The following is an 18,382-nucleotide window of genomic DNA, read 5'->3' as shown; positions in this document are numbered from 1 at the left end:
TCTATCCCCATCCTCTTCCTTGTTCCATTGAGACCTAGTGTCTCACTGAAACTGGAGCTGTTTGTCACAGTAATCTGAAGCACGGCTTCTGCTCTGCCAACCACAGTGCTGGGGTTATAGGTGTGTGCATGACCACATCCAGTTTCTTATGTGGGTCTTTCGAACTCAAACTCAAGTCTTCATGTTTGTGAAGCAAGTGCTCACCCCCAGGGCCATCTCCCAGCATCCTGATGACTCCTAACAAAGGTGATGTTTCTTCTACAACCCTTCTCAGACTCTGGGCTCCTTAAGTAAACACGAGGTTCTATACACAACTGCCTCTTCCTAGCCCAATGGCTAAGGAGGAAGAAAACCACATGACTTCCTGGTCCCTGTGTGATTTGAATAAGAAGTCAAGACCTGGAATGTGGCAGTCAAGGTCCTGCTTCTGCCAGGCTGGTCTCGGGTTTGATGTCTCACCTCCTGCTCATTCAGTTTTGCCTTTAAGCAGCACTCGCCGAGTCTGCTTTCCTTTTATCCTTAAGGTCTGTCCTAGAATCCACTTCCCTCCATTAAAAATTAGACTTGGTCGGAGTTTTCCCAACTGAGATTGTAGGAGGGCAGGTTTCCAGTTAGGACATGTTATAACTAAAGTGGAATCATTTATCGAGTATTGTTTTATTACCTTCTTTTGTTTTGTTCATGGCTCATGTTTCCAGCACTTAGTACATGGCAGCCTCCTCAGAATTGATTTTTAATAAATGCATAGGTTCATGTAGATAGAAGGAAGGATATTTGCTTCATAAAACAAACAAACAAACAATTGATTTTCTTACAAGTTTCCTTTAAAATTCCAATATGATCAAACAGGACTTATTTTATATGAATTTTCAGAAATACTGTGTATAAAATAAGATACAGACCTGCATATGGTTGCAACCAACTAGATATCTAGAAAAATTATGACTTAGGAAAAAAAAAAACCTGAACAGCATCGGGATGTCATTTTGTGACACCGCAATGATTTTAACATTTGGCCAATTCCATGTACCCAAGGTGGCTTTCTTGGCTTCCCTTTGAAAGAGTCTCCCAGTGGGGACAAGTTCATGGCTTGCATGATTTGGACATCATTAAATATGAAGCAAGCCACATGGAAACAAAATGCCCCAGGTTATAACATGAAATTTTTATCTGATTGCAACTCAAACCTACAGCATCTGTAAAAGAAATTCTGGTAAGAACTGAAGTCAGAAAATGTTGGTCATGTCAAATGAAGGGATTAGAGGCTCGCTGGTCTGTACCAAAAAAACCATCTCCAATATAAATGGAGAAGTCTATGGTTATTAATAACTTTAATTGTGATCCTTTTAAACCCAGTTTCCCCAAATTTGACTTCCTGAGGTTGTGATTTGAAGGCATATAATAAATTACTAAGTCAGAAATTATTTTTACTGGCAAGCAATAAATACTTTTTAAAATTACCTAAAAATTGCTCAACTGCAGCAGAAGGCAGCCCTGAATATTACTCAAGTTCTTGGATATATTTAACACTTGGTGAAACACAGACAAAAAAAACCCAAATTTACAAGAACTCATACAATTAAGAGGCAGCAAGGGTGAAACATTTCATCCCCTAGTGGTTCCCAGGTACTGTTTCCTACATATCTCCATTTGTGGCCCTTTAAAATTTTATCTGGAGTCACTAACAGCTTTTACTTTTCAACTACATGGTTTGGCAAACACAACTAATTTTTAAAAAGGCTCTGGCTAAACTCAATGAAGAAGAAATCTAGTGTGGTTAAAAGCAGTGCAGGTATCAATACATTCTAAGGATCTTTAAAGACAGTCAGTTCTACACATAGAGAGAGGGACATTTAAAATGTGCACGGTAAAGATTGCTAATGAAATGGACCCTTGTGTATTTAAAAATGGAGGAAAATAAAACAAAGTTAGCACATTAGAAATGACTTGTAGATTTTTCCCAACTTAATCCTCCTTATCTTATGATAATATTTCCTTTGATGGTCTACATATGCATCCTTTTAAAAATGGGTATCAAGTATATATTTATGTCATTTAAAGAATTGGACAGTAAGTCCAACCTTGTCACTGTTAAAACCAAACAAACAAAACCCTTCACTACTATCTTAGGCCATAAACTAATATCATCTTTCCTGAATGTTTCAAAACAAAGCAAAACAAGCAAGCAAACAAACAAACAGAAAAGCCACAAAGGTACAAGATCCAGGCAACATTCTGAATCTTGGAAAATGCGATATTCATCTGGTGGGGCTAAGCGTGGACAAGAACTGGATGCCTAACAGTTACTTTGGATGGACTCGGCACCATCAAATTCCATGTTTCTCATGTTTCTCAGGACTAGGACAAAATGCACTTCTTTGGGGGTACACAAGTCTCTTCTGCTGCTCCAGGTGTCAGTCTATGGATGAGAGATCAGGACAACAAAACTGGGAAAACTGGCTCTGCCATCCAGCCATCCCGTTATTAAGGCAAAAGATGGGAAGGAGCCAGGGAGTGGAGCTCGTAGTGCAGCCAGCCACAGTGGGTTTTTCTCCTGACGGACACCCTGCAATCTGCGACTGGGGACCTGCCCTCCTTCATGGTGCACAGCTGGTACACTCGTGGAGGTTCCCTTTGATCACTGTTTCCTGTTCTGCACATCTGCATTTTGCTCTTTCTGGTTCAGCTCTCTGGTTGTGGTGGAGAACACCATCCTGGAGAGACTGTGGAAGAACACTTCTGAGACCTCGCAAATCTGGAAGTATTTTTACAAGATCTTCACACAGACCTGGAGCTCTGGGGATAATTCCCAGTTTGAGGTAATTTTTGCATTTGCAGCTTTTGCTTCATGGTCTCTTTGTGTCTAATGTGGCTGCTGAGAAGGTCTGAGCCTCTCCGAGTTCCCTGGGAATGTGTTCATTCAGTGTCTATTATCCTGGATATTCTGAATTCCCCAGAGATATGCACAGCTCTGAATTCATTCCACATATTGCACACTTGGTGTACATTTTCAGTCCAGAAGTGAATGGCTTTAAACCTAGAGAATCTGTGTATACGTGTAGTGTGTGTGTGTATATATACATGCTTTTGCATGTGTTGGTGCATATTGGGGTCAGGGGTGGACATTAGATATCCTCCTCAGTTGTTCTCCATCTATTTTTTGAGACAGGGTCTTTCACTGAATCTACACGTCTCTGATTGGCTAGATGGGCTGGCCAACGAACCCCAGGCATTCACCTATGTCCTCCACTGTCCATCCTTGGGGTTACAGACAGGCACTGCCAAACTTGGCTGCTATGTGGGTGCTGGGGAATCTGAACTAGGCCAGAATTCAGGCTTGTGCAAAAAGCACTTTACTGCCTGAGCATCAGGGGAAGGTTCTGAGTTACTTATTTGATAATGCCTTTCTCCTCCTGGAATCTCAATTCTACAGTGTCTCTTTCAGCTTTCTCTACCTTTCTACCCTGCTGTTAGATTTCTTCTTTCTGTGTTCCTTGGGCCATTCTCTCAACTTTTGTTTATGATTTTTTTCTCTTTCTCCCTTCCTCCCTTCCTCATTCCCTGCTTCCTTTCCTCCTTCCTTGAGCTGACTAGAAATTCTACCTTTCCCTGTTGTTTAATTTAGGTGATACCTTTGGAGAAAAATATTCCAAACCATTGTCAACTCCTCAACTTCCTAAACTCCTTCCTTCCTTCCTTCCTTCCTTCCTTCTTTCTTTCCTCTTTTCTTTCTTTCTTTCTTCCTTCCTTCCTTCTTTCTTTCTTTCTTTCTTTCTTTCTTTCTTTCTTTCTTCTTTCATTCTTAATTTCTTTTGAAGCATGTACTTTAGGATGGCCTAGAACTTGTAACCTCACTCCTCAGCTTTTTTTAATCTTTTTTTTTTCAGTACACACTCAAAAGTACCTTCAAACTTCCCCTTTCCTCTCAAAGATTAAAGTAAACTGTCTTGGGCTATGAGACTTTATGTATATTAGAATATTCTTATAGTTATTTAAGCCTACAGATAAGCCTAACAGCTCCATGAGTTAGGTAGCTATTCCCATAGAATGTTATATTTACATCAGCGTAAGTACTGTTGGCAAAACATACATGCATTAAAAGAAAAATTACCCACTTGTTCTTTAATAATCACAGTTGCATTTTAATGGGTGTGAGCATTTACTGGAGGCTGTATAACCCCTTTGTATTAGACTGGCTATAGAAAAGCTCGTTTCCATACAGGTTTTCAGAAGTCAGTGGTTTTTTGTCACATACCGATCGAAAAGGATGGTGACCCAGTGTTAAAACTATGAATAATTTTAGCTAGTTGGTGCATTATATCTGCCGGACTTCATTGTATCTCAAGCCTGCAACACATCTATGACAGTGTGGAGAGGCACCCTGGGTGCCCTGTCACAGAGAGAGGGATGCACAGGTTGCATGCAGGCTAGTTTTGTCCACACAGGTACTTTTTCTCACCTAAAACTTAATCTTTTGTGTGCACACCCACTGGCCTGAGAACAAGCATCTACATAGCTGCTCTTTCCCGACCCAGCCCTCAGGACATCCAGCCAGTGCAGTTTCCCTGACATTCTGAAGCACAGAGTCAGCATATGGACAAAGATTCAGGAAAGGTCACATAGCTAAGTAGAGAGTCACACTGGCAAGAGGGATGAGAAGTCCTAACTTTCTAAAAAGGGGATAGGAGAGGTATCTCCGTGGTTAAGAGCCTATGCCTCTCTTATAGAGTACTGGGGTTTAATCCCTAGCACCTACATCAGGCAACTCACAACAGCCTGAAACTACACCTTCAGGGCAACTTATGGTCTCTTCTGGACTCCTGTGGTACCCACACACATGTGCATATACATGTACATAGATACATTCACATAAATCTTTTAAAAGAAAGTAGGAGACACCGTGTGTGTGTGTGTGTGTGTGTGTGTGTGTGTGTGAATGCATCCCCCATTCTTTCTGTGTGTGTGTTTCCCAACACACTTTTTTGTGGCTTGGGTTTCAAATGTCTAATTAGACCATTAGACAATGCAATAGAAGCCATCCAAGACAGTTTGTGGCTATTTCCAGACAGCTGAGTAACAGCCTGAGAATTAACATCTGTGAATGAATCTTCATCCTCTTACACCAGATTAGTCTTTGAAGGATTCAGTCAGGGTAGAATTAGAATGTCAAAAAAAAGGAGGCCAGGCAGGTAGTATGACAAACCAATGTTGTTCCTAAGTAAGCTGACTCGCTATTAATTCACAAAACAGTCTGAAAAGATTTGTGATGAAAGCCGACTCCTGTCTAGACAGAGAGGGGAGTGCAAAACACATTAGACCAGCGCAGTGCAGTCATGAAGAGGAAAGCCTGCTCCAGCTGCACAGAGGCACGGGGGAAGGACCCAGCTAGTCCCTTCTTTATCTAAACATCGAATCCTAATGGGCCCATATCTAGATCCTAGGGAATTTCCACTTTATTTTTAGAGCCTTGAAGCATCTTACCCATCAGTAATAGGGAGGCTGAACAGGAAAAATAGATAAGAAGAATGGGGGAGCTGGTGGGAAATGAGAAAGGGAGGGAAGGAAGGATGTAGACAGAGAGAGACAGACGAGAGACCAGGAGAGAGCAACTATGTCAGGGGAAGAGACGAGAGAGCAATAAAAATCTGTTTAGATATTGTCCCAAATTTCAAAGGCTATTTATGTTTCAGCACTTGGAAACCATCACCGACCAAGTCCTATAAAATTTATCTCTTGCCTCGGATGTGCTGTAGCCATGTGTGTTTCTCTGTTTCAACCTAACAGCGGCTGAAACTCAGATATCAGAGAAGACAGACCCCACATCCATTCTATGTAGATGAATACACTAGTGGCTGATTAGTTCTAGGAATCAGTCAGGTCATGTAAGAAAAGTAAGTTGTCTAAATATACACACACGCCCACACACACATGCAAGGGCTTTCTCTCTCTCCCTCTCTCTCTCTCTCTCTCTCTCTCTCTCTCTCTTTCTCTCTCAGTATGGAAATTTCAAGGTCAGCACCAGGGAAACGTTTGGAAATTAGGAAATAAATCACACCTACTTTTGTTAGGCACACTAAACTTTGTTTAAACACAAATAGGCTCGCTTGGGTTCATAGTCCATCCAACTCACACAAGCCGTCAGAGGAAGAGTCACTCCTGTGTTAATTTTTTTATTTATGTTAAAACTATGACCACAGATTTTATTTAATACTGTAGGTCAAGTGTGGGCTTCCCAAAGTGGAGTGTGTTAACATCCCTTTAGGAAAATGAAAGGAGCTTCTCTAGTAGGTGTGGTAAGTACAACGGTGAGGTGAATTCTTCTTTCTAATATGTTCCTGCCTACATTATTTTCTTATAGTGACAGATTTTCTTGAAAGATTTCTCTGCCAAGGTACACTTCCCTTTACCAGATGCTGTTATTATGGTTCTGGATGGGGGGTTCTGGTCTCTTAAAATACTTTCAGACATAATTAAAGGGAAGAGAAAAATAAGGGAATTCAGCAAACAGGGTAAGGAAAATCTTGTATACACTGCTCGGGGTGATTTTCGGAAGAAGAGTGCCTTCCATGCCTTCAGCTTTCAGCCATGACATCTCTGTGCTCACCCAGAAGGCATTTAAGTGAATCCAACAGGTCTGGAGCATCCAGAACGAATTTTATGAAGTAGCTCATGATCAAACATATATTTTCTAAAAGCAAAACAAGCTGTAACTGGGACACAAAGACTGTAAACAGTAGGAGTGGGGAGAGAGTAGAGGCAGGGTGGGGGCTGTTGCCATTACCTTCCTCATCCAATACTGCCCTCACTATATTGGGAATGTTTTCTTTTCCTTTTGATGTGTGTGTGTGTGTGTGTGTGCACCTGTGTGTGCATGTTGTAGAAAACAGAGCTTAGCACTGGGTGTTTTTCCTTGATTGCTCTTCACACTATCTATTTATTTATATCTTTTTAAAGATTTATTTATCTTAATTTTACATGTCTTAGTGTTTTGCTTCCTTGTAAGTGCACCATGTGTGTAGAATGACTGTGGGGACCAGAAGAGGGCATTGTAATCCCTGGAACTGAAGTTACAAATGGTTATGAGCCACCATATGGTTACTAGGAGCCAAACCAGGATCATTGAGCCCTCTGCCTACCTTTACTTTTTGAAATAGAATCTCCCACTGTATTTAAATCTCATGGATTTGGCTAGGCTAGTTGATCAATGAATTTCAGGAATCCATGCTTTTTTTTTTTCCTGTTCTGCCCATCATTGGAGTTACTGTCACCATGCCCTTTTCTTTTAGTATGAATTCACAGGATTAGAGCCCAGGTCCTCACATTTATCACAACAGGCACTTTGCCTCCCAACCTTACTCTGAATGTTTTCAATACTCAAACACACATGTACTCAAAACTAAACCATGCAATCGCAAACGAATAATCTGAAAATTAAGATGGTAGCTAACTTACGATTTTCTGACCTTGGTTATAGGAGATATCTGATAAAATCATCATAAACTTCAGTAGATGAAGACAACAGAGAAAACTGTATATATTGTCCCAAGTACAAAGTACAATACCAAAATAAGCTCAAACCCATACGAATTTTTTTGGAAACGTTGGCCTACGATTTTAGCACATTTGTACTTAAAGCACTAAAAGAGATAACTTGCACATATTATACACAGTGACCAAATGAAATATCCAGTTTTCCCTTTATAAAAATATGCCTACTCATCCATCATCTATCCACCTGCTACTCTTTGAAACAGTAAATGTAAAAGATGCACCCTTACCACCTATTGATTTCCTTCGAGGCCAGCCTGGTCTACAAGAGCTAGTTCCAGGACAGGCTCTAGAAACTACAGGGAAACCCTGTCTCGAAAAACCAAAAAAAAAAAAAAAAAACCCACAAAAGATTTGTCCATAGATGTAGATGTTCCATACATTGGGGGCCTAGCATTATTCACGCGTATACAAAGGCCTATCACAAACAAAGCATACAGCGGTCTGTTTCCACAGCCTGAAAAGTGACTGTGGTGTTTGATGTGGTGACTGGTACAACAGATGCGCTAGGTGTAACTCAGAAGCCACCAGATCATTAATTCCAGTCATTCCCAAAGGACGTTAAGAAGCATCATTTTATCTCTGAGCCCTCATAAGAGAGCACTCTGCTTTTAATGACCTGATACTCAGATGTGACGGACTCAGGGGCAAAGCCCAGTACCATGACCTGCTAGAGCCAACAAGAAGCTTCGAATTCCCAGGCAAAGGTCAGGGCAGGGCCATGGTTCCCAAGGCACATTTGGCGGGATCTGCTTGCTGCTGTAGCAGAAGCATAAACAGCAGAAACAGGAAAATGCCATGTTTTTTTAACCTTTGTGAAGAAAGAGTGGGACCATGTCTTTTCTGATGGGAAAAAATACAAAAGAAAACAATCTTCAGGTGGCGGGGCATACTATGAAATACCTGGATGCACAATTTTTGGGTTCATGGGAAGTCATAAATATACAAGAGGTCAAAGGCAGAGAACAGTTGTCCCCCACACTCTTGGATCACAGAGCACTTGGGTGAGGTCAGATGACCCAGTAATGAAGAGAGATCCCAGGGCATGGTGACATTCTTCATGCTTGTGGAACAGTAAAAGTTTACAACTCTAGCGTGCGCGCATGCTTGCACACACACACACACACACACACACACACACACACACACACACAGAGAGAGAGAGAGAGAGAGAGAGAGAGAGAGACGCCTGAGGGCTCACTCTGTCAAGTCTTTGTGCTCTTGGGTACTTTCTGAGCTGCGGACTGTCTTGCAGTGGGTTTTGGTCAGTAAACACCTGCAATAAATTTCTCTTTTCTACTGGTATTTTAGAAAGATTTTCTTTTGGGTCACAAGTCTAGTTTAGCCTTCTGAGTATAAAACGCTATATTTGAAAAAGCCTTGTTACCCAAGCCCAGCTTTCTGGTCTGAGCAGCATGTTTTACTAATAAAGATGATGAGGATTGCAGGGCACAGACCCCATGATAAAGAAGACATTGTTTTGAAGACGGTTTTATGTTTCTAAGGAATTGCAAAAACATCGTTCTATGTGGTGTGTGGTTTTGAAATAGAAACAAAGCCCTCCTGAAACCCCAGAGATACATTACCCCCAACAGGAGAAAATGCTTACCGGGCTCGGATGCCGATCTAGGTTCTGTTAGCATGAGAAAAGAAAAAAAAATGGAACAAGCATTAGAACAAGGTCTGGGGCTAATTAACCTACCGCCTTGTTCCCATGGCTTTTGGCTAGGCTGTGTGTGTATGTGTGTGTTTGTGTGTGTGTGTGTGTGTGTGTGTGTACGTGGTGAGGGCCACCTCTGCATAGGACAGGGTTAAGGCGGCAATCACTTTCGTTTACATTTCCATAATACAGAAACACTAGGCCCTAGGAAGTGTAAGACACTGTAGTTCCAGACAGACTTCCGACTTGCGAGCCTCTTAAAACGATTTGCCAGATAAGCGAGTATGTGGGAATTTTTGTTCTAAAGGAAAGATCTATAGATTTCATCCACTTCAAAGGGGCCACTGTGGGTTTTTTCCCCATAAAAATGAGGTAGACTAATTCTTTGGTCTATTTCACAAGTAGCATTTTGGAAGGGGTTGTGGGGAAAGTTCCAGCATTAACTGTCAACTCTACAAACACCTTGAACAAAAAAAGAGCATCTACTCCTTGCCCCTTTAATGTAGGCAGTGTCTTGCCATATAACAAGCAAGGAAGGGGCAGTTTGAAGGCATTATATTTAGGAAATTGACATTTTTTTTAGGCAGTGTTAATGAACAGCATAACACTGTGTGGTCAACTGCAGTCGTAGAATGAAGTCAGTATGGAAGGCTGGAACTAGAAAATCGGCATTCACACCGGTGTTTTCATCTGTAGGTGGACAATCACAGCGGTCCGCTGGACCCCACATTTACAAGGTGTTGTGAGAAACAGGAGGGGAAAGAGAGTAAGCAGATTCATTTACACCCTGTGCGTTACAGACTATATTAGCCTCATCCCACTTCGAAAATATAAAACAGCTCATCTAAGTCCTTTCCAATTCTTGTGAAACCAGAGAAAATCAAACTAAATCCGGGAGAACCGACACCTCTTCTTACTTTTCTGAAGAATTCTAAAGTCTGGAGAGTCGTGGATTTCACTCCCTTGCCGGAACCATTGGACCTGCATCGGGGGTGCTCCTCGGACACGGCATTCCAGGACCACCACCTGGCCCTCGGAGGCTGCTATGTTCTGTAGTTCCTGAAATTCAAGAAGCAAACGGACCACCTTAGACTTCCCACCTCTGTAAACAGTCTTACAACAGAGGAGAAAGACGCCAAACCTTAGACAAAACCCTAAACACAGAGGTAACAAAACATCCACGTTGAGAGGGTTGTCAGAAAATAATCAGCATAAACTCAGGTGAGGACGAGTACCATGGGCCGCCAGCTTTTCAAGATCTCCCGGCCGGCCGTGAGATTCGGACAGTTTAGCATAAGGCCTGTCCCGCCCGTTTGCAGATTTGCACCGACCCTTATTATTGGTGGCATTTGATGTAACAGCTGCCACTTTCCTTTATCTACATTTTATGGTAAGCTGGTGGAATGCAAGGCTTGCAGACAATTCTATTCCAAATGACTGCGGATACTTAGGGAAGCCAGATAAGAGAAAAAAGCCATGCTAGTGTTTTGGTAAGTACCCACCCGTCCATGGACCCCCCACCTCCGCCTGACCAGTTTCCATTGTCCAGTTTATGAAGTTAAGCGGTTTGCCATTTTCCCATTTCAAGATTCCGAGTCAAATGATAAAACTGGCCCCTTGTCTACTTTATTGACCTTCGTTTCCGCTTCCCTTGTAACTGCCTCACTGCCTTACTCTCTCCAAATACACACCAATAAATGTTTATGATGCCAAAGATAAATTAATTAAATGGGATGGATGCAAAAGAGGTGAAGTTTTGATGCTTGTCATTAAATGCCAGAATGTTAAAAATTTCCTTACATACGCCCTGGCTCTACGTCCCTTCTCCAAGATTAACTAGTAATCGGGGCTATTGACACTTTCAGATCATTTGAGAATTTGACTAGACCATTAGATACCTTAGAAAGTGTGTGCGTTTTTTGGAATAATTAAGTCATGATTTAAAAAAAGTACTTATAAACAAGCTAAAGCACACAGAATTCATTAGGAAGTGTGTAGACTTTGAGCAGGTTTACTTTGTTTTGTTTTAAAGGTCTGGGGAGTAACAGCTAGTTGCAAATCTTACAGCAAATGGAGAAAAAATGCTTCAGTATATGTCCTTAGGATATGTGTTAAAGCGCTGTGGCTATTCTAAAAGCCTATTGTGATTGTCAATTAATTATAAAAGTGGAAGGAAAATATCTTGTTCGGGCAGTGAACAAGAATATATATAATGAAAACTTTAAGGTTATCAACTACTGGCATTGGAGATGTAGCTTAGATGGCAGAGAGCTTACTCATTATGCATGAAATCCCAGCACCAAAAAATCTAGGGCTAGTTGCTCATGATTTTAATCCTAACAACTCAGATAGAAGTAGATACTGGACAATCAGAAATTTAAAGTCATCCTTAGCTATATTGAGAATTTGAGACTAGCCTGGGCTAGGTGAGACTCTCAAAAAAAAAATCAACTAATTGTGTTCCTTTCTCCACTTATATTCGTGAGTGTAGAAAATAGATTGCTTTAAATGTCTTTCTTCATTTTTTACTGTATTTGTTTGTTCACTGTGTGTGGGATTATGGCACACACATGCCAGAGGACAACTTCTAGGAGCTGGTTCTCTCCTTCTACCCTGTGGGTCCCAGAAAATGAACTCAGGCTTGGTGAAAGTGCCTTTATCAGATGAGACATCTTGCTGGCCCTAGACAGTCTCTGGCTCTTAAGTAAATGTTTTGTAGTTTATGACTGTAGTCAGAGATGAGTTAATTTAGTGTTTCAAAAAGCACAGTGTGAGGTCCAGCTTCTATGGGCCAATCTATGAAATGGTTCCAGGAAGCCATTTCTGGTACGTAACAAATGACACCCAAATATTTTTCCTGTTTGGGCTTTTAGGCATCAAAGGAGATTAGATTTATTCCTAAAATTATGTGGCTATTTTTTCCTTTTGTTGTGGTTGCAAACAAGAGTGTAGCAAATGAGTGGATGCCTAGAGACAAAGGCAGAAATCTAATTGCTCCTAGATTTTGTTTACAGCTTACCCTTTCCTGTAACAACACACACACACACACACACACACACACACACACACTCATGCGCATGATGAATGGTTAAGCCCAGTAAGTCATTGAGACAACCTTCAGGAGCATAAGTAGAAGCCCTCAGAATAATGAGGATCAACGTTCAGAGGTTCAGAGGCTTGCTTAGTCATCTGCATCATCAATCAGAGTCACATCCGGGAGCGCGGGATGCTTCAGGATCCATACAAAGACCTTTCATCACAGATAGTGCTGACTTGGAATGTGTGTCCTCGGAAGGGTCCGAGGGAAGAAAAGTCCTCTGGAGTAGCCGTTCTGTGAGCATTCTGGTTGCCCACAGTCTCACAGTCCTTCCCAACTCTGCTGTGGGAGCCAAGCAGGCTCCTGCAGGATTCCCATGCATACAGTGTGCTGGGAATCTTTAGAGGAACATGAGGATTTAGGTGGATGCACTCTCTGGACAGGAAAAGCGTGCCTTGTTGTGCACTGTCACCACCATGCACAAGAGGAATGCCAGAGAAAAGACTCAGGGCGATGAATCCAAGGGTCCTCTGAGTGAGGAGCTGATACAGGATCATCGTCTAAACCTGATCCACTAACCCTGGTCTAAAGAGGATGCTGCAAGCCAGAGAGAGGCTGCCTAGTGGGAAAAGGAGAACACATACACAGGGAAGGGCAGAATGCAGGCATACTACACCACATACCAGGTTAGAGGGTAGAGATGCGCACACTACTTCCACACACGCTCTCTTTGATTTTTTAAAAACCCACATACAATAAAAACTAGTTTTCAGTCATATTGTTAGTACTTAGAACATTTTATAATTTGATTTGCATGGTAGAGGTGGAGGTGGAGGTGGTGGTAGTGGTGGAGGTGGTGGAGGTAGTGGTGGAGGTGGTAGTGATGATGGTAAAGGTGATGATAGAGGTGGTGGTGGTGGAGGTGGTGATGGAGTTGGTGGTTGTGGTGGAGGTGGTGGTAGTGGTGGAGGTGATGGTGGAAGTGGTGGTGGAGGTGGTGATGGAGTTGGTGGTTGTGGTGGTTGTGGTGTTGGTGTTGGTGGAGGTAGTGGAGGTGGTGGAGGTGGCTGTGTTCGTGGTGGTGGCAATGGTAGTAAAAGGATGACCGTTGACAGTGTTTGTGCCCTAGCAGTTGTACTACAATGGAGGAATTGAAGTTTCAGTTCTAGATTTTGAGGACCCTCTTGGTGTCCAGGAGGAATGGGTCACATTACTGATATCAGGACCCTTTGACCTTGTGGTGAGAGACAACAAACGAAACATCCATGTTTCCTTCTCCTGTGCCCCCAGCATGGGCATAGGAGTCATGTGAAGGCTGGGCACAGTGGTGCATGTTTGGAGCCCCAGCACTGAGAAAATTGAGGAAGGAAAAGGGTGAGTAGGAGGCTAGCCTGAGCTATGTAGTGATATCATGTCTCCAAGAAAACAAAATAAAACAAAGCAAAGATAAAGCCAGAAAAGAGGTGTGTCTGACCTCAGCTGCCCCCAACTCAAGCATGATGGAACATGATCTTCCAGAGATGCCCTTGAGATGCTGGCTGTGCAAACCCTTACACTTTGTATTGGCTGTGAATGGCCTCACGTCTAAGGTCTAAGTGGTCCATGCTCATAGCATCTGAGGAAAATGTCACCGACGTTACAGGCTTAGGTTTCTTAGGGACTTAAAAGACTTCCTTTGCTTTTATTGTTGCTAGCTGTTTTTGGAGGGGCTCTCAACCATTCGAATGTGTTCTCTGTGCTCACTGGAGACAGGGGGAGAGCTCTGGAAGCAATTTTTATTAAGCTTGGAATTCACGAAGTCAGGCTTAGAAGTTAAAATAAAAGCATTCCCTACACGAAGATAATAAAGTTGCCTTTGCTGTCCCCTGACAGATATTCCTTCTCTCTGTCTCTCTTTCTCTCTTGATGAAGGTTCACACTCCACAGCCCAGCTTCGCCTGGAACTCAGAGCATAACCCTTGCTGGTTTTGAACTCACAGCAGCCCTTTGCAGCCTCTTGAGGGCAGGGATGACAGGCGCAGGCCACTCAGGCTTCCTCCCAGAAGTTTTATAGATTTGTTTACTCATTTTTCTTCAGCTTACTTGGGATTTATTCTTGTGATAAGTGTGGAGTCCAATTAAAAAAAATTCCTTTGAACTCCACTGAAGGATTCATTGTGTCCCTAAGTGATCTCTCTGTGCCTGCAGTTACTGGAATATCTCTGTGGGTGCTGTTCTGACTCCCCAGAAATTTGATGAGATATGTGCCTCTATCTGAATGTGTTTTGGATTTGATATTTTTTTTACTGGGATGTTTGCAATGCATGGGGCTATCTTGGGCATAGGAACTTTCCCATGTAGCATCTGCTATCAACTTGGCCTGGCCTAGAATTACCTGAGTGAGCTTTGGTTGAGGGATTGCCTCCATCAGAGGGTCCTGTGGGCAGGCTAGTGTGGCATTCTTGATTACTAATTGACGCAGGATGGGGTATAGGCCACGGTGGGTGATACTATCCTCCCTGTAAGGGGTCTTAGACTGTATAAGAAAACTATCTGAGCAGAAGCTAGGAGCTAGTCAATAAGCAGAAATAATCCCTTGACTTCTGCTTTGAGTCTTTGTCCTTACTTCCCTCAATCAAGACCTCGAAGTGAAGGCCAAATAAACCTTCTTTTCCTCCCCAAGTTGTTTTTGATCATGTTGTTTATCACAACAACAGAAAGCACACTAAGACTAAACATAAGCAAACATGAAATTCATTAATGTTTTCTAAATACCACACATACATGTTCCAAGAAAAATTTAGACAGTGGTTTTAGTACACCTGTGTATTGACTGGGTCTTGTCACTTGAGGCCACCTATAAAATTTTTCACTAAAGATTGCAGTCAATGTTCTTAGTTTTAGTTTATAAAACATTTCAGATTAGGAGTGTTCAACCTTTATTATAACTATCATACATTTAGAAACCCTTGACATCTTATAAGAAAAATTTGCTTCTTCCCTAATGCTGCCCTGTTTATTTCCTCAGTAGGACCCTGACTATTTGTAGCCATACATATATGTATATATATACATATATATGTATATATATATATATATATATATATATATATATATATATATAGTAACTCTTAGAACCAGGTTGCTAAATTCTATATCAAACAAATGGATAGAAACAAGAAACTTGTTGGGAATTCAGCTAAATTTGCATTAAATATATCTGAGAACTAATGACTTCATTAGTCTTTTGACATGAAAATGGCTTATCTTTCCTCTTATTTGACCTTTTAAAATGTCTTTCAATTAAGCTTTAGACTTTTCTCCAAAAACAAAAAGAAAGAAAGAGATTCTGTGTGGACTGGTTTCTGACTCCTGCAGCCACCCAACGACATGAGGCTCACTCAACTAGGCAATATAAATTACCAACTTAAACCGAACAGAAAATTAGTTTTTTGTTTATTTGTTTGTTTGGTTGCTTGCTTGTATTTTTTCTATAAATCTTCCTAGATCTTTCAAGAGATTTTATTGGGAGTAAAAAAAAAAAAAGAAGATGGATTAATTCTTGGGATTCACTGTACAGACCAACAATGGCCTCAAATTCCTAAATATCCTCCCACCTCTGCCTCCAGCTTTTGGAACTACAGTCATATGCTACCAAACCCAGCTATAAAGAAAGAAAAGATTTAAATTCTGCATTCTATCTTGTTATTTATACCTCTCCTGGCTTTCCCATTAGATCAGACATCTGGCTTTACCTGCTCACAGTCATCTTTCTCAAACCTTGCATAGGCAAACAGCCACACAGTCATTATTCAACGAATACCTACCTATCCCCTAAGGTAACCACGATGATCTGCCTATTAATATCTTCATTTCAACTCTTAAAGGCTGCTACATAAAGTCCTATGTGAACGAAATTTAAGGACTAAAGCAAACATGGAGAATGAGACTTCCGGATGTCAGACCTTAGTGAAAACAGGAAGAAGACAGCCCATGGTGGCTCCATCAGGTCGGCAGAGATACGAAGTCGGACTGTGAACCTGAAAGAGGAGAGACACATGGATCGGATTCTCCATATATAAATCTCTGAAAAGATGGGCTAAAGAAACCTTTCATTAGGGGGATTGCTCCACTTGAATGAACTGAGTGTATGAAGGTAGCACCATACATCACCGCGAGTCTGCTTTACAGCTCAGACATTGTTCTGCTCCCTCATTCCACATCTGTTATTCTTCTCTGTTCAAAAGGATATTGGAGGTAAGAGTTCCCCAGGTCCTGGGGGAATCTGAGAGCTTTTAAATGCTATTACCAAATGGATTGCTGTGTGTGGGACTTCCACAGGGGTCTGTTTAGAAGTTCTCACAGACACTATATTTTATTTTAAAATACAGTCTGGATTCATTGAATCAAAAGGATAAGTGATTGGCAATAAAGGGCAAAGTAAATTATGGAAACATCTGCCGATCTTATTTTTCACGTGAATGCTTTCAATGAAGGAGAATAGAAAATATGGGGGAAAGAAATGAAAGTCATTGACTGATGTATCAGAAGCTCAAGGCCCCGAAAAGATTACTGAATAGCGTTCATCTCAGGGGAAGGGAAAGGTTCCAGAATTGTGTATGGAAAATAAAAAGTAGTGAGCGACAATTTTGGTGTGTGTTAAATTGCTTACTTGCAAGTAATCTGGGTTTATTCACTTGTAAATTGATAGCGATCTGACACCATGTGTCTTAATACACCCCAGACACTACAGTGCTGTGAAGCTACTACAGCCATGAAAGACCTTATTCATTGAAAGACTTTTTACTGGCTTGTCATTTGGGAGGTCTGTGACTCCCTTTTCACAGTCTCTGATATCCAAAGAATATATAGACATTCTATATCCATGACAGATATCGTTTTAATGGCAGATGAAGACCAGCTCATAGACTTCATACCACCAATGAGAGACCGCTGGCACTACAGTCTCCATTCTGCAAATGAAGGATTTAGGCCCAGAGATGTTATGCTGTTTGCTCAAAAGTCCCTTTACTAAGAGCTGGGATTCGAACTCAGGCTCTCTGACACCCAAGTGTTAAACTTTCTGTCTCATTGCCTGCCAGGAAGAAATGATGGGCACCCTCACTTCACATCAGCAAACTAGGACGTATCACTGAGTGTTCCTGTAGAAATAAAACCATGTAAAACGCACTCTGCACATGCGAGATAGTGTTTGTGTCTCTATGTCAATGTATGTCTTCCTGTTGCATTTCACAGGACGTTCAGCCACGTTAAGAAGTATCTTAGGTCCTTCCACCCCCCCCCCCGACTAGTTTGTAAACTGGGAAGGAATGGGGCTGATGACTTCTCTCTACTGTGAAGTGTCTAGCACAGTGCTTAGCATCCAAACAATTTCATGTCAATGTTTAGAAGTCAACCTCTTAAACAAAAACTACCCGTGGATTTGATCAGAGATAGTTTTACCAACGTGACCCTGGTTCAGTGGTTTGAAGGAACTATTTACTGTATCTGCCATTTTTGGGTCACGTATCCTTGTCAATTCTTCTCAAGTTTATGAACACACATGTCTTTTCTCTACTGATTTCATCTTCTACATATTACAAAGTATGAAAGTATGAATGGCATGCTGTAGTTACTGTAATGCTTGTGGTTAATATTATGGGTAATAAAAGTCTATGGAAGACATGGGGATGCACATGCGACAAATCTCTTCACTAGGGATGGATGTACCTACCAAGAGCGTCAGGAAAGCCTTCTACAAGTGTTGCACTTAAAGATTTATGTCACATCAATTATTTAGATACAATTTATTTTTTTTTAAAAAAATCATGCTGATGGTGTTTGCAAGTTCAGCTCACTATAGTTACTTCCCAGTAGTTCTGCTGATAAAGCCCTCTCGTGCTGACCTTAAACCAGTATTTTAAAACAGTGTAGTGAAGTCAAACGATTGTAATTGTCTTTTTCTAAGCCATACTGTTTGGCCTTCAGAGGCTGAAGAGGCTGAAAAAGTTCCTGTTGGTGTGTGAACTTTCCTGGTCTCTCTAGATAAGCTAATGAGACGGGCTAACTGGATGAAAGGACAGAGAGGACGCATACTGGAGTCCACACAGAGCTAAGGCAGACGCCATTATCCTCTTAGGGCTATAAGAACGCAACTG

The 18,382-nt window shown here is 41.5% G+C and overlaps 1 protein-coding gene across 1 annotated transcript in view; it reads right to left on the bottom strand.

The window, feature by feature from the left end:
* Palld (palladin, cytoskeletal associated protein) overlaps positions 1-18,382 on the bottom strand; it is a 380,611-nt gene that overhangs the window by 203,911 nt on the left and 158,318 nt on the right. Inside the window, exons 5-7 of the mRNA XM_038326176.2 lie at positions 16,190-16,264; positions 10,126-10,267; positions 9,158-9,181 (exon numbers count right to left, since the gene is read on the bottom strand). Coding sequence (XP_038182104.1) covers positions 9,158-9,181; positions 10,126-10,267; positions 16,190-16,264 — 241 coding nt within the window. The remainder of the gene's footprint in view (positions 1-9,157; positions 9,182-10,125; positions 10,268-16,189; positions 16,265-18,382) is intronic.

The sequence above is a fragment of the Arvicola amphibius genome, chromosome 4, assembly GCF_903992535.2.
Source record: "Arvicola amphibius chromosome 4, mArvAmp1.2, whole genome shotgun sequence".
Taxonomy (NCBI): domain Eukaryota; kingdom Metazoa; phylum Chordata; class Mammalia; order Rodentia; family Cricetidae; genus Arvicola; species Arvicola amphibius.
The sequence above is the reverse complement of the archived record's forward strand: the minus strand, read 5'-3'. Positions and strand labels throughout refer to the sequence as shown.